This window comes from Solanum stenotomum, chromosome 7 (assembly GCF_019186545.1).
Source record: "Solanum stenotomum isolate F172 chromosome 7, ASM1918654v1, whole genome shotgun sequence".
In the NCBI taxonomy this organism is placed as follows: domain Eukaryota; kingdom Viridiplantae; phylum Streptophyta; class Magnoliopsida; order Solanales; family Solanaceae; genus Solanum; species Solanum stenotomum.
The window spans coordinates 59,076,581-59,093,076 of record NC_064288.1 but is presented as its reverse complement, the minus strand read 5'-3'; the positions used below and the strand labels follow the sequence as shown (position 1 = coordinate 59,093,076).

General features: G+C 32.5%; 2 protein-coding genes across 2 annotated transcripts; one reads left to right on the top strand and one right to left on the bottom strand.

Annotated features, from left to right (window-relative positions):
- Positions 1–813: 813 nt before the first annotated feature.
- Positions 814–1,878, bottom strand: LOC125870097 (FBD-associated F-box protein At3g52670-like). The gene has a single exon (XM_049550455.1). It carries the CDS (start codon positions 1,876–1,878, stop codon positions 814–816), a length of 1,065 nt encoding a protein of 354 aa, XP_049406412.1.
- Positions 1,879–9,738: 7,860 nt separating this feature from the next.
- LOC125870690 (guanine nucleotide-binding protein subunit gamma 1-like) lies at positions 9,739–15,974 on the top strand. The gene is made up of 4 exons (XM_049551187.1): positions 9,739–10,482; positions 15,284–15,336; positions 15,546–15,590; positions 15,669–15,974. Exons 1-4 carry the CDS (start codon positions 10,366–10,368, stop codon positions 15,751–15,753), a joined length of 300 nt encoding a protein of 99 aa, XP_049407144.1. The 5' UTR covers positions 9,739–10,365; the 3' UTR covers positions 15,754–15,974.
- The last annotated feature ends 522 nt before the right edge of the window (positions 15,975–16,496 follow it).

Below are 16,496 nucleotides of genomic sequence, written 5' to 3'. Positions count from 1 at the left end.
GCAGTTTACTATACCACATGAAAACGAAACGTGCTTCAAATTAAAACCCCACAAAACCAGATCTTTTGAAGATTTTGCTGTCAAGATTGTGAAAAATAGGCAAGGGGTACTATGAAAAGCTAGGAACTTTAAAGACGAGATCTTTTACACCATTATGCAGTGCAATGTCAAGCCACTTATCAACAATTGTAGGGGAACCAAAGTTCGATAATTCTAACTTTTCCATAACAATGCAAAGTCTCCACAACCACAAGAACCTGCAACTATCTTTATCTGTCAAATTTCATGCTATCAGTAGGGCCAGAAGTCTGGTAATAACTGTTGAAAACAAAGGAGCTCAAGTTTCATATCTTCACGGGAGATCACTAGTACATAACATTCTGATTTGCCATGATCTGCTACGACATTACAATTGGAAAACCACCCTCGGTACATGATAAAGATCGACCTAAGGAAGGCATACGATATGGACATATGGTGAGTTGAGAGTTCATAGAGGAAGCTCTGAAGGGTTATGGGTTTCCAGTTTCCTTTATTGGAATTGTGATGGCTTGTGTGACTTCCATCAAAGCTAATTGTGATAACTTTGGTTACTTTGAAGGGAAGAGGCTATGGAGGTAAGGTGACCCCCTATGTCTCCCTTACTCTTTGTGCTGGTCATGAATTATCATCAGCTGGTGAATAAGATTGACAAGTCGAATTACTAGTGCATATGCTCAAACTCTGTCCTATGCAGGACGATTACAGGTGATAAATGCAGTCCTATTCTCCATATTAATGAACTTATGCATTACAATTTGGAATAGAGATAAATTAATTGCATGACCAATATAATAAAAAGCAAAACTTATCCTTAAGGTCCCTTATTGCCATCCTTTCACTTCCAAGTTCCACAGGATCACAATGCCATCTCTGGTTTTCCCAATCAAATTTATCGGCTTTAACTTCTTTTAATTGACGATGCAAAGGCTTGTTGCTTCCATGAGAAGTAGAATGACTCGAGCTCATCATATGCATTAAAACGTCCATGAAACTAGCAATTGTTTCGCTAGTTGAATCAAGGACGAATCTCGTAGGATAACAACTCCATTGCAAATTAGCATCCATAAAAGTTGCAGGAAATTTAAATCCCTTATACTCCAATGACACCAAATTTGGAGCATCAATATCGAACATAGCAAACTCTTCCCCACCAGTAAAATAAGATAAGTGTTCAAGAGTTGGTGCTTGAATTTTAACAAGCTCTGTGCCAGATTTCCGAATAAAAACGGACTTGATCTTTGGAAGATTATTCAGTATCTCAATCTTTTTCAACCAAGAACAGTAATCTAAAATTAAGTTGTCAATAAAAGGACAACTATTAAGTAGAATCTGAAGCGTGTTATCACCTAAACCTACCTGAGTTAGAGAAAGCTTTCTCAACGAATAGCAATTAACCACACCACTAGATAATGAAACACAGTACAAATCACAACCTGTTAATACTAATTCTCTTAAAGATTTTGTTGCCAAGATTGTTAACATAGGCAACGGGTATGACGTAAGGTGGCTAGGAATTCGAAAGACAAGATCTTTTACACCATTCTGAAGTGCAATATCTAGCCACTTATTAAACAAAGGAAAAACTTCATTAGAATCGACAGAGTATGATAAATCTAACTTTTCAATAGGGATTTTTCCATCTCGATATCTCTCCATGATATTATCCATTACTTTTTTCATATTGTGCTCGAGATAACCGTGTGAATAACTCAAGTTGGGAATAGTCAACCACGCTTGCAGCCATGTTTTAGAAAGAATACTCAACTGGGCTGCTCTCTTAAAACTATGCAGACACAGTATTTTATGAATAAGACATTGAGGCAATAAATCAGCCATTGCAGTAAGGACGGCGATACTCAAATTCCTCCGAAAATTCAAAAAAAAAAAACTCTAATTCAGTTCACTGCAGACCGAAGAACCAAAAAAAATACTCAAATTAAGTACGCTGCACACAAAAGATTGAAAGAGATTAAACTCTAAATAAAATAGTAGAGTAAATACAGTCCTAGTTGTCTTCTATAACTATTTTCCGTATTTATAATTTGAATATTAGAAAGTAAAAATAATTAAAACTTACATATAATAAGTTCTAAAGTGCTTGTTTGTATAAAAAATAGTTTCCACAATGGTGGATACTTTCTTTGTTTCTTTTACTTGTTCAATTTTGATTTTTTATTTGTGTTTTTAAAAAGACAATATGGTTTACCTATTATATTCTCAGTTTATTTAGAGAATTAATATATTTTTTTTAAAAGATAGTGAATTGATTTTGAAATTCTATCAATTAATATGGGTAAAATAGTAAATTTACTATATTAATTATTAATTTCTTAATATGTATGTCAAGTCAAAAATGAACAAGCATAGTAACAGAGAAAGTACTAACAGATTGATTGCATGTAATAGGCTTCACAGTTATTCATTGTGTAAAACAATATTTACCATCATCGGTTATTGATTGTGTAAAATTAAGTAGGTGGTTGGCCATGCGATATTATATCACGATATGGAATCGTGAGATGAAATCAACATTTAGACATGCGATTTTACGCTGATTCCATCTCATGATTTCATATCATGAGATGGAATCACATATTCTCCAAAAAATATGCTTTGTGTATTCATATCATGATTTGAGAATTTTTAAAAACAAAAATTGACCCACAAGTTTATATTTTGTTAAAATAAATCGACATTTATATCTACTAACCATTTATTTCATATGTAAATTAAATAAAATTAATAATCATATTATTACTTTTTAAAAGTTCTTATTATCACCAACATAAAATTTGTTATTACTTTAAATTTGGTGAATACAGATGATAAAGTAGGGAATGATTTAGTGAATATAAATAAGAACGGAGGAACTAATATTTTTTTTGTTTTTTCATAATAAAAAAATTCTCTTTAAAATGTTTGAAGCAATTTAATATGAAAAAAGACAAAATAGTTTGATGTATGTTTGATAATCACTACTTTCAATATGTTTGATTTTAGTACGAAACTAATCCACTGAAAATGTGTAATTGCACACAAGTGAAACAAGGCATGAATCATTATTGACACATGCACAAGTAAAAATTGTCATAACTTGTACAGTGTTACATAAATATTTTGCGAGAATACGAAAGGAGTGATGAAATATTTATGGTCTATGAACATGAAAATATAGTTGTAAATGATACTAACCAACAAATGGCTCAAAGTAATAATGTTGGTTCATCTTCTCGGTTATATGATCGAGAAATGCTAGTTCAACGTGAGAAGATTGTTTGTACTATGTGGGAGGATTATATTAAAGACTAGTACACTATAATTTATGTTCAATTTTTTTAATTGAATTAAAGTTAGATAAAACAGTTACTTAAGTTGGAACAAATAGCTTTGTAATAATTTATTATGCGATTTTATAATTTTTTGTTTATGTGGTAAGATTGAATAAACAATTGGGGCTATTTTAATAGTTTTACAACTTATGAGAAAATATACAACACAAAAAAAATTCATATCGCATGTCCAAACAAAACTTCAACTTCATCTCATAATTTCATATTATGACATCATATATATCATGATTTCATATCGTATGGCCAAACGGGTGTTTCTGTTGACACCCCAAGGTAGAGAATGTTAAAAAAAAAAGGGAAAATAGGCAAATATTCTTCTAAACTTTGCAATGTAGAGCGGAGATATCTTTTGTTAAAAAATGGTACATATATATTTTGTCGTCTAATAAATAGTGCATAATATATAAATGTGTCATTTAACTTGGTTTTAACTTGTATCTATGCTCTTTAACTTTGAACATACACAAGAGCGGCTCAAAAAAACAGGTGACCTAAAGTCAAACCTCTATGAGATGCCTTAAATTTATTTGATAAAATTTTATATATTTTTATTCTAGTTATTGTTTTTTGTAAAGATGGTTTATGGTCATCTTACCTAATTTTGTTACCACTCTATTCTCTCAAATTTAAATAAATATTTGTATAAAGAAATATATACTAACTGATGTGTTTATAAATTCACATAATTTAATAATCTCAAATTTGTACCATTAAGTAGATGTTATAATCTCAAATTTGTACCGTTAAGTAGATGTTATAGATATGTGTATCTATGTGAGAACAATTAATTTTTAATAAAGTGATGAAAATATATGCAATAAAGTGAAATTTTCGTGTAATGATAGAAAATATATGTTACTTACTAGTTTAGTTAATGCTATTAAGGGAGAAAACAAAGAAATCACTGATAATGAATAAAACGCTTTCCTCGAATGCGATTAAAGAACAAGTTAAAATTTTCAAAATTTAAAATTTTCAAAATATGCCGTTCAACATTATGCCGTTCAACATAAAATATTAAGTCATGTATCTCAATATAATATTATATAACATTATATATACTATTTGAATATATAACAAGGGTATAATATCTATCTATCTATATATCGATTAAAAAAGTGTAAAACTATGAATTGGACGAACTTTTTATGTAAAAATCTCTTTTAAACTACTATATATACAAAAACCTACAAATACTTATTCCACAAATTTCAGTACACATACAGACTACAGTTACTATTATATCAACATAATTTCCGCAACATTTTAAAATTAAAATACTGCTACATTATTATTATTTTTTTGAAAATATAACAAAACTTGCTATTTTTTGCGAATTTGAGCGCTTTTAACTGCAGTAGATATTTGCACATCGCCATTAACAATTAAGAGGAAACCATATCATCGGACTCCGGTGGAACAGGTGTTTTCACTTCAGCACCATGAGGTTGTCGCACTTTTGACTTGGAACTTTGCTGAGGTATAGCTGCCCCGGAACCATACGGGCCGCCCCGGTATTGTGTTGTCTTTGGAGTCGGGTCGTCGTTCGGAGCGCTAGGGATTTCGGACGACTCGGAAGGCTTGTCTGGTTGCGGAGCCGCAGGAAATTCCGGCGGTGGCTTTTCCGGTGGATGATCATCGGAGGAATATTTGCGGGATCCACTGTGGTGCTGTATTAATTGAATTGAAGCAATACGAATTTGTGAGAGTTTATGGAGATTAGTAAGTGAAGATAATTGTGAGAAGCTTTTAGGGAAAGTATTAATTGGATTCATTTTTTTTTTTTTTTACGAGAGCTTTTCGTAGGGGAGATCGAAGCAACGAGGAACGTCTGGATTTATCGAGAAGGGAAAATAAAGTAGTGTTTGCATGTACGTGGCACAAAAATGGACTTTGAGTTGACACGTATTAGACTTGAGAAATGTATATTTTAAAAACTATTACTCCTTTCGTTTCACAAAGAATGACTAGTTTGACTTGACACAAAATTTAAGAAAATAAAGTAGACTTTTGAATTTTGTGGTCCTAAACTAAAGTTATGTTAAATGTACAAAATTACATTTAATCTTGTGGCCTTTAAACATGCAACGTGGAAAACTGAAATTAAAATGTTACAAAAAAAAATGTCTTTTTTTTAAATTGACTAAAAAAAAAGGAGGTCATTCTTTTTTAAACAGAGGGAGTAATTAGAAAAATTATTTTATTTTTGTTATTTACTACTATATTTTAAAATTATATATTTTCATGAAATATTTATTTTTATTTATGTATTATAAATTAAAATATTTTAATTTTTAAAACAAGTCTTTCTACCTTGATTAAATAATAATAAGATTCTACTTTTCGAATCTTATTTAGTGAAATTTAATTTATTGTTAATATAATAATCTTCCAAAAAGTTGCATTGATTTTTGTTGAGATAATATTTAAAATGATAATAGTTCTAATAATATTTAAAATTAAATTGACATGCACTTAGTTATTGATCTTCATATATTTACTAATCGATCGATTTGGTTTCAATTAATATTTATATTAATTTTTGTTAATATATTTCAAAAAACGTGCAAGAACAATGACGAAAAATGAATCGCTATCATATCAATTATCAAGCTTAGATAACGAGAGACAAATTTCACACAACTCCAATTATTAAATGAGATTAACTCAATATCAATTAGTACTAAATTTGAAATTTGACAAATGAGCCAACCAATTTCAAATTTTTCCCATTTGCCTTCCCATAAAAAAATAAAAAAAACTTCCCTTCTTATAAGTATACACCAATAAAAATACAAAAAAGTTAGAATGCCATGCAAAATATAACTTTCACCTTCTTTTCCCTTTTTAATGAAAAAAAGCAATTGAGAAGTCTGGTGTAGTAGATTTTATATATTTAAAATTTATGAAGTTGGTGGAGTTTATGCTTAGTTATATTTGTAGGGAAATTTACAAAAGTAGAGTTGGAATACAACATTTTTTTTCAAATTTTAAACTCAATCTCAATATTTTATAATGAAGGAACAATAGAATATATACAAATTTTACTACTTTCTCTTAAAGACAGAAAAATTGTTTTTAAAAGATCATTGGTTATTTCATAATCAAGCATGCATTTTTAAATAAAGTGAAAAAAGTATTTTAATTAAGAAAAAAAATGGAAAAATTGTATGAAATAGCAAATTATTAATTCAAATTAAATGTTATAACCACAGTTTAATTTAATTGTAACCCGTAGCAAACTGTTGTCATTTCGCCTCTCTTCCTGAATTTCTCGCTCGCCACTCTCGTTTCTCGTTGGGCAGTCTCTCTTCGCCTCTATCACTTTATACAAACACAAATGTATAAAATGTAATGTGTTTGTATAAAGCGAGAGGAAATTGTATATATACATATATTTTCGTTCCTCTCTCTCCCCTCTTCCAGATCTCGCTCGCCACTCTCACTCGCCTCTCTCACTTTATACAAACACAAATGTATAAATTGCGTTTGTGTTTGTATAAAGCGAGAGAAAATTGTATATACAAATACAAATACATAAAATTTCGTCCTATACACTTATAATTATACAAATACAGATCTTCCTCTGCCCAGTTTTCTTTTGTCTTTCTCTCTTTCTCACTTTATACAAACACAAACACAGATTATACAATTGATTCTTTTGTATATGTATACTGAAACAGATTATACAATTGCTTCTTTTGTATATGTATAGCGAAATATACATATTAATAGCCATAGCAAACATAAAGTTTGTTATGGAGCGCAATTATGCAAATTATAGATATAACATACAAATATAATTTTTATGTTTGCTATATGTGAAAGTTGCTCAAAAAAAATTCATGGTCAAATAGCTGCTAGTAAATTATTGGTGATGGGATCATGTTGGGCCTGCATTGGGTGAAGCGGCCCAGCATCTGGTACAAGAATAATATTTGGGCCTGGTAGATCATAAGGAATGATTCACAAAAATAGCCTTCAGAGGTAGGTGGTCTTAAATTTTTAACCTCACTTTCTCTATTAATATAACTTTCAGTTTAGCAACTTTAAACTTTTGACTTTTGTTTGCTCTGTGATCAAAGACAATAACATATTCAGTAGATTTTCATGAGTAAGGTTTGGGAAAGGTGTGATTTACTCAGATTTATCACTACCTCGTAGAGATAAGGAGGTTGTTTGTAAAAGACTCTGATCGGCTCAAGTGTAGCAAATCCAACTACAGAGAATAAAAAACAAGAAAGCAGTGAGAAAAAAGAAAGTAGTGCAAATCCTACAGGACAAGAACAACGGATAGTGCGACAATCAAAACACACTAAACAACCAACTACAATAGCGACAAACACCTAAACCCTTGAAAAGCAAGATAACACTCCACTACTTATTACTTTCTACCCTAATACGTACTTCACACCCTCCTATTTAAAATTATGTCCTCGATAACTTTAAATTGAGTCATATCTTCATCGATTATAGTTGTTATGGAACCATTTAAAACATTTTTCTTTAGAAAAATCAGCCTTTTTGCACAACGCTATTTAGGGTGTAGTTACCTTTTAAAAAACCTAGCATTCATAATAACCCGTAAAGATTTTCAATATTGAAATCACTATTTGCATGAATAAGTGGTTTTGAATATCGAATATGAGAGTAAATTTAAATTAAGACGGTGTTGTTTGATTAAAACTTGTTTTCTTCTTCCGATAGCTTTTATTTACAACATTTAAGGAGTAAATTTATACATCTAAAAAATTACTTTTGTTGCAAGCTTGAAGAAGTTGATTTGATGAAAAGTGTGTTTAAAATAATCAAGTGGTTGTTGTTACAAAAAATTTAAAATATGGTAAGAGATGACAATTGATTATTTAAACTAATCTCAAACTGATATTATTAACGTCTTTGATATTTTGTTGTACTACATGAAGAAGGATATTTGAGAGATGAGATATTGCAAATATCTAAAGATTAATTATATATATCTAAATTTTACACAAAAATATATGAGTTTACTTATTTTCAAATTGTCTGAAGTTAAGCATTATTGACAGATCAAACTTCAAACATATTACGTGTATGTCTAAACTTCAAACGCACGCACCTGAAGTTAATTTAAAAAAAATTCAGCTACAACTTATATAGAAATCTTGAAATAGAGTATATGTGCACAACGTCATTTAAAACATAATCTATTTTTAAAAATTATTTAAAGTTTAGCTCTAGCATTGAAAAACTTCAAACCTGACTCCTCCTTTGCAACTATTTACTTTATACTTGTATACAAAACAATTATACAACAACCAAAAAAATCAAACTTAAAAAAGTTGATCTAGTTTATTAATATGGCGTGGTTAGCGTGATTAGCAATAAATTCCATTGGCTTACAATCTAAGAAAGTGTTAAAAGAATTATGAGATCTCATGTTCAAAATTCAATGTTGATAAAAAAATATTAAGTGATTTTTTTTATTTGTCCTAGCTTTGGTGGACAAAATTACTTTGGTGAGAGGTGACAGATATTCCGTTAAATTAATTGAGATGTGCTATAGTTGACCTGAAAACCGTTGTTATAAAAAAAAATGAATTCAACACCAACTCAAAATGATCTGGCTTTCATTATAATATAATTATAGGAAATCAGTTAAATTATATGTATTGAGATGGATCACAACTCCCTAAATTCGACTGCTAATTTCAAGGTTGTTGACATTCTATTCTATGTAGAAATAGATTAAAAATTGGGAGCAAGCCAGCTAATATTTATTAGTATCATATATTTAATTAATTAAATAATATTATATAAATTGAAACAAAAGGTAATATAGATGGTACTGATATTGATATATATTGGAGCTTACTGTTGAGGGTGACAAAATCAGTGTTCCAACTTCCAAGTGCTCACTGCTCAGCAGCTGAACTCAACAGTGGGAAACTTCCCCTTAATCCCCTCAACACTCACTCTGGGCGAGTGCTCGAATACGAATTCGATCAAACTTAATTATTTTTATTCAAATGATATAATTTATATTAAAGAGTATATTAAATTTAAAATTTAGTTATTAACACATAAAATGTTATAAAAATTTAAAATTAATAAAATTAAAACTCTAATTTCGTAGGAGACTTCCGCTTATCCCCCTTAACCCTTTTAGAGTCGGAGTTAGAAGTTTGAGTACGAATTCGACCATTAAATCAAATTTCTCAAATTATATATTTGTATTAAGAAGTATATTAAATTTAGAGTTTAGCCGTATACTAACACTTGAAATTATTATTATAAAAATTCAAAACTCATAAAATTAAAACTTTGATTTCGTTTCCACCCCCACGACCCCCACCCAAACCCCAACACCCCAAAAACCCAAACACAGAAGCAAAAAAGAAAAAAGAGACAAAAAAGGAAGAATATCTTGTAAAGTAAAATAAGTGAAAAAAGATTACCAACTTTCTCATTATTCAAAAAGAAAAATAAATTTAAAACCAAAAAAGCCAACTTTCCTTTTTGTTTTTTTTCTTCTTTTTGGTTTCATCTTTCTTCTTTGTTCTTTCTGCTTTGCCTATCTCTTGGAACATTTCAATTCACTTTGTAGACCAACAAAACAAAAGTAAACCACCCCCTCACCCCAAGCACCCGACTTCTACTACCCCCACCTTCAAGCACTCTGCATTGTCTCTTCAATTGTCCATTTCTTGTTCTGCAGAAACTGCTAAAACCCTTTATCTGGTTTCTTGAACAGTTCCAGAATCTCAAGTTTTTTTTATTTTTAATGAAAATTGAGTGCTTTCTTGATTCTTTTTCCAAATGGGGGTTTTTGTTTTTAGTCTCTGAACAGTTTCAGAATCTCTAGTTTCATTTGCATGATTTTGATTCTTTAGGGATTTGGTTTCTTGTTTTTCGTATAAAATGTTCTTTCCTTTTTTGGGTTTTTGAACTTTTCTGATTCTCTAGGTATTTGGGTTTTGATTAATTGTGAGAAATGCAATCAGAGAGCTCAGAACAGGTGAGATCGGTTGTGGCAGCAGCTGATACTAGAGGGAAGCATCGGATATCTGCTGAATTGAAGAGACTTGAGCAAGAAACTCGTTTTTTAGAGGTTCTTCTGATGTCTCTTATTGACTTTTTGTTTTGTTGCTTCGAAATTTTATCTGTTTTTTCTGGTTTGCTGAATATGGTTGTTGTGAATTTGATAAATATGAGGAAAAGTTTGAATCTTTCTTCAAGGGGGGACTTGTGTTGTATTGGTACACAGTGCAGATGGGAGTAATGAATGATGTTGAAAAAAGGGAGCTATTGTTCTATGTGTTTGGTAATATGTGAAATGGGTTGATCATCAACTGAAAAAAAAGAGAGCTTTTCTTTACTTCAATTCTGTAAAGAGGGGTTTTTTAACCTTTTTGGTTGAATTAATGTGCTAATGAGCTATTTCATCTTCTCGCACGCACTTGCCTAGTGTGGTTTACCTCTCCTTTGTGGTTTGCGAGCTGTTGCACAAGAGCCAGGTTTGCCCCGTGGTCACCCAAGGGGTAGTGGTTGCGGGTTCCCATGTCATAAAAAATGAGCTATTTCATGTTTCATATCTGATTAAAGTTCTTGAGTTGTGGAAGTGTGAGGGTGTATGTCCCCTTTTGTTTCATTTTCGATGTAGTAGGGGGAGTTCATTTGAGTTTTGAAGTGAAATCTTAATGTTTTTGAGAGTTTGAATAATAATTATTTGAGTATGTTTTGGACTTGGCATGGAGTTTTACCGAGAGCCTTGAAACCTGTTGAAAATATGACATATAGGGCTCACTGATGTTTCATTGGAGACCTGTATTGAACTTCAACCATGAATTCTGGCCGTCTTTAAGCTTTAGTTCTTCTTCATTCATATTTAGATGCTCGAATCCACAAGTCAGTTGTTTTAGGTTTTGGAAGTTGGTTCAGAGTTTGCTTATATATGTGTGTATACACCTCTGTTCTAAAAAACTACTGCACTGAATGCAAAATATTACATGTTATTGTTTGAAATGCTTTTTTATTTGTGTTGCTTAAAAGATTATGAAGGCTTGATTTGTAACTATATATAAAATAGACTGTTGATATAGTATCTGATGAGGCATTAACAGGTATCCCTTCCTCTAAACATCTGAAATCAGAAAGAATATAGTGGACATTGTTTCTCTCCATTAAGGAGCTGTTAGTTGAACATCGGAAGCCCTTACTTATTTGATGTTGGAGTGGGAGGAAGAAAGAGACGGTAGAGAAGAGTGGGCGGGGGGGGATACAAGGGGAAATAGAAAACCTGGAGTAGGAAAAGTATCATTGGACCACAAACCAATCAAATTGATTAAACTGAGTTGCTTCACTGCCAGAAAACAAAATAAGCTGTTCTGTTATTTTGGCTTTTCCTTATTGTGGATTTTGTTGTTCATCATGGGAAGCAATAAGGGGTGTCAAAATTCTGAAGGAGTAAACCTACGAAGAAGTCAAGGGGAGTCAATATGTACTATATATACATAAAAAAGAATTTTTTACCTAGCTACACAGTGGAATCTTCTTCTTCGTCCCCCTGGAATACATGTGGAGGAGATTCCGAGATATAAATGCAAATATTTGAAGATTTTGTGTTGGTTGGGGGTATCTGGCTGTGAGGATTTCTAAAGCAGACAAATTTTCATGGTTATCGGATATATGGAAGGAGACAGATATTAGAATCTTCTACCCTTCGGGGTGGCCCAGTGGTTTGGGCTTGGGACTTCCATGTTGGAGGTCTCAAGTTCAAAACCCCTTGCCAGCGGAAGCAAGGGGTTTGTCTTCTGGGTTGAGCTCGTCGCACCGGGCTTGCCTAGTGCGGGTTACCTCTCCTATGTGGTTTGCGAGCTATTGCATAGGAGCGGGGGTTTTACCCTGTGCGCACCCAAAGGGTAGCGGCTGTGGGTTTCCCTTGTCATAAAAAAAAAAAAAGATATTAGAATCTTCTCTGACTGTGCAATTAGAATCTTTGTTTTTTGACTTTGCTTCTTGACATTAGTTCTTAGCTTCACTCCTTTTATCATTTCATTATCCCTGAGAAAAGGGCTAGAATATTATACTCCTTCAGGCTTCATCCCTTTTTATATGGAAGTATTTGATTGAACATTGCAAATACGGTGTTAATTTTGACTTACAAATATATTTCTGCTTGTGGAGAAAACATGAATCTAATAGAAAAAACATTACATCAAAGTTTAAAATTTGAACCACTTTATCAATTTGAATTCTTGAAAATTGTGAAAGCTGTACAGAAACAGAATGGTATCAATCATGATTAGACGTCATAAGAATGAGTAAGATAGAGTAATAATTTGAACTTAAATGTCTTGTAATGTTTAAAACTATTAGTTTGTAGAGGGATTAAATTATCACTCACAAATAGCATTTTGATGTGCATTCGTATATATTGACTTTGGAAGCTTTTTCTTTAGAAATTGATCCAATCTTATCAAATGATTATTCATGGATCCCATGAAAAGCAACTTGACTTGTGATATTGGGAGGCTGAAATTAGTAATCCACTACCAGGAAAAATGTATTTAGTTAAACTTATAAAAAGAGGTATTCAGTTAAAGACACGGAGTATACAATGCACTCAGATGTCAGCATAGGAAAAGGTCAGAAAATTTATTTACATCTCTTTAAGCATTGTTGGGGGTGTAGGTATCTAATATTTGTGCCAATTGGGGGGGGGGGGGGGGGGNGGGTTGTAGGTATCTGGTGTTGATGTGCGCACAAATCTGTCCAGGATACCAATTACCACCACTATAAAAAATAAAATGTGAACTTACGCTGATGCTTTTGTGAGCTAAAAGGTGTTACCTTTATAAATATTTGACCTAGTCTTGGTTCATAGTTGCTTAAATTATCTTTACGTCCCTGTGATCTTACACATCAAACTTGGGAAATAGAACATGTTGAGAGAAACACAGCACCTCGTGCTCGTTTGGTTTTTATATTCTAAAATGTTCTATCCTCTGAGCAAGAAGAACTTTATTGGCTAGAGTTACTTCGAAGGACTTCAACCAGTTCAAGTGATCCGGTTCATGCAAAGCAACCTGAGAAAGGAGTTCTTACAATTATCTTCATGTAAAGGAGTTTCTAGGAGAGAGAAGGATGTTTTGTCCTTGACTCCTTGCTGCAAAAGTTCAGATAACACTCCTAATAAGTGAAGCCACAAAATAATGGCTACTGAAAGTCTTGCCTTAAATGAATTATGAATCTTCTTCATGAAAACACTTTATTAGTGTCAAACATATCATTTAAAAAGCACATTTACAATATTTGCAATTTCTCTACATATGCATGTGATTCTTCAGAACATATTTTTTCCCAAGTTTCTCCTGACTCATTATCTGCGAAAGGAAGCTCATTTACAGTGATCAGTCATATATACAGCTAAATTCATCACATAATAGAGAACTAGAAATGGCATGAGCTTTGTGGTATATCTTATGTACCCCCTTTGCTAATGGGAGAATCAAATCTTTCTCTATTTAAATTATGTACTCGTATCCACTAGATATGTGATGTCCCATCACACATTGCCACATAGAATTTAGATGATCTGTAAAATGTTCTTTACACCTAGAGATAAATGTTTAGTATACAAGCTGATTTGAATTGGTAAGAGAAGGCCTTCCATTAAGGAATTATCAATTCCATATGACCTGATTAGATCCAAAAATTTCATTCTTGGGCTCTCTAAGGATTCTAGAACTTTAATGAGGGAAGAATGTGATGCAGGTTGAACATCACAGTCACTGAGTTTTTCACTTTATAAGACTTGAGTTGTGTAAACCAGGCTGATCAGTTGATAGATTCTGATTGCTCAGTAACCTAAATATTACATATGTGAGTTGCAGTTAGGAAATTACAAGATTTTTTCTGTTACTTAGATATGTACTGTGTGGAACTCAATACTCTTCCTAATTGTTTCTCCCTCTACTTCTTGTTGTTTCTATGAATGTTTGTGCACCAACGCAAATGAGATTCGTGCAACCATTAGGCTGTGCTTGAGTATCTCCAATGTGGTTAGTAAATAATAGTGAATACTTCTATCTGTTCATCCAGTACTGGCAATCTTAATTGAGCTAATACTTGGTGATAGCGTGTCCAGCATGTATAGATGATAGGCAAAGACATTTTGGGGGGCTTAATGTGTGTTGTATTATATATGTACAGGATACGTCTGAGACCAATGTGGTGTAACATTAAATACTCCTGAATTATTAAAAAGGAAAACGAAAAAGATATGTGCTATGGATGTGATCCGGGTTACAAGTTGCACTTCTTTTTTCTTCTATATTATAGCAAAGCTCCTATGGTCTAGAATCCTTGAACAAATTTTAGTTGCACAAAGTCCAACAACATACTGTGAATATGGACCTTATATATTAATGGAATATCCTTCGACTCCTTTTGATGTTGTGTTTCTTTCCCAGGGTCTTCCTTCCTTCTTTAAGCCCTTAATTTGACAGCTGCTGTGCTTTCCGTTATTTGGAAAGTTATCTTCCACATGTCGTGCCATATCTGGTGGCATTGCCTCAATCTTCTTCGCAAGGGCTTAAGGCTAGGTGTGGTTGATCTCAGTTGTTACTTGTTTTGTTTTATTTATAATAAACCAACAAATCCATGAGGGCTAGTGGCCTACAGTTCAAAACTTGGTGGATAATGGATCCACTCATCTACCATTCTCCTCTCTCAAGTACCCGACTTTTGTTTGTGGTTGGGATCTAACCCGTGATGTGCACCTAACCCACTAATTACTCTCTTGCCACTGACCAAACCCCCTGGGAAAATTGTTACCTGTTTATTAAGCCTTCTTCTGTAGTTTACCGACCATACATACTACAAAATTGCTGATGATGTAACATGTGCAGGAAGAACTTGAATTGCTTGACAAAATGGAAAAGGCATCAGCTGCTTGCAAGGAGTAAGTACAAACATAATATATTTAACTTGATATCTGTAAAGCCTTGAGACCGTAGATCATTCCACTCCTTCTCTGGGTATGGAGCCGATCGTGCAGACCCCAAGGCCCCTTTTTGTAGCATGACCTGCATAAAAGCATTGGCTAGATGACATACATTCTGTTCAGTGCATGTTATGGTTATCTAACTTGATTCTCTTACATGGGCTTAGGATGCTAAGTAATGTGGAAACAAGGCCAGATCCATTACTACCAGTGTAAGAATTACTCTTCATTTATCGCAGCGTCTTATGAGTGTCATATTTCGCTAAATTTTATGATATTTCCTCCACCAGAACACACGGTCCAACAAATCCTTCCTGGGATCGATGGTTTGAAGGAGCACAAGACGCATCAGGTTGCAGGTGCTGGATATTGTGAATTTGTGATGACCCTCCGCTGATTTTGGAAGTTCTACTGATTGGAGAGGAAGTTGAAGTGTTTGTATTCACAGTTGCTTGCCTTATACAGAGGTCTTATGTGCAGAAATGACATTTTTTTTATATCCCTTAAGAGTGGAAATTCAAGATTTCTAATCTTTATTGCTAGGTCACGCAGCATTGTGCAGATGACATTTTCTAATTTCTATTGTAACATCATAACAAGTATTTGCTTGTGTTTAGAAATGATTCATAATACCTGTCTTAGTTGCTAAACCTTCAACCAAGAAGCACTGTATGTTATTTGTTTCAACGTTTATTTTGGAGCTTGACATGAGTTGAACATAAATAAAATACCGAGGATTCATATAGCCAATCCCAACCTATTCGAGACTGCGGCGTAGTTGTTTGATCTAGAGCTAAATAAGCAATTGTGCATTTCATCTCAAAAACCTTTCTTTACGATGTGTATATATAGAATAGTAGAAAGTAGTTATCCAGAAACATGAGCGCAAAATAAGTATACAATAATTTTGCTAATACGACACTTAATTTGAGACGAAGAAAGTAATAAGATTTAGGGAAAACTATTAGACATACTACATCTATACCATATATGCCAATTGTACATATATTTTCAAAATAATTACGTATTTTATCACTAATTAAGAGTTTTCTATCATATATTGAGGAAGATACATCTAGATACATATATTTTTGCTAGCAGATAAATACATTAAAATA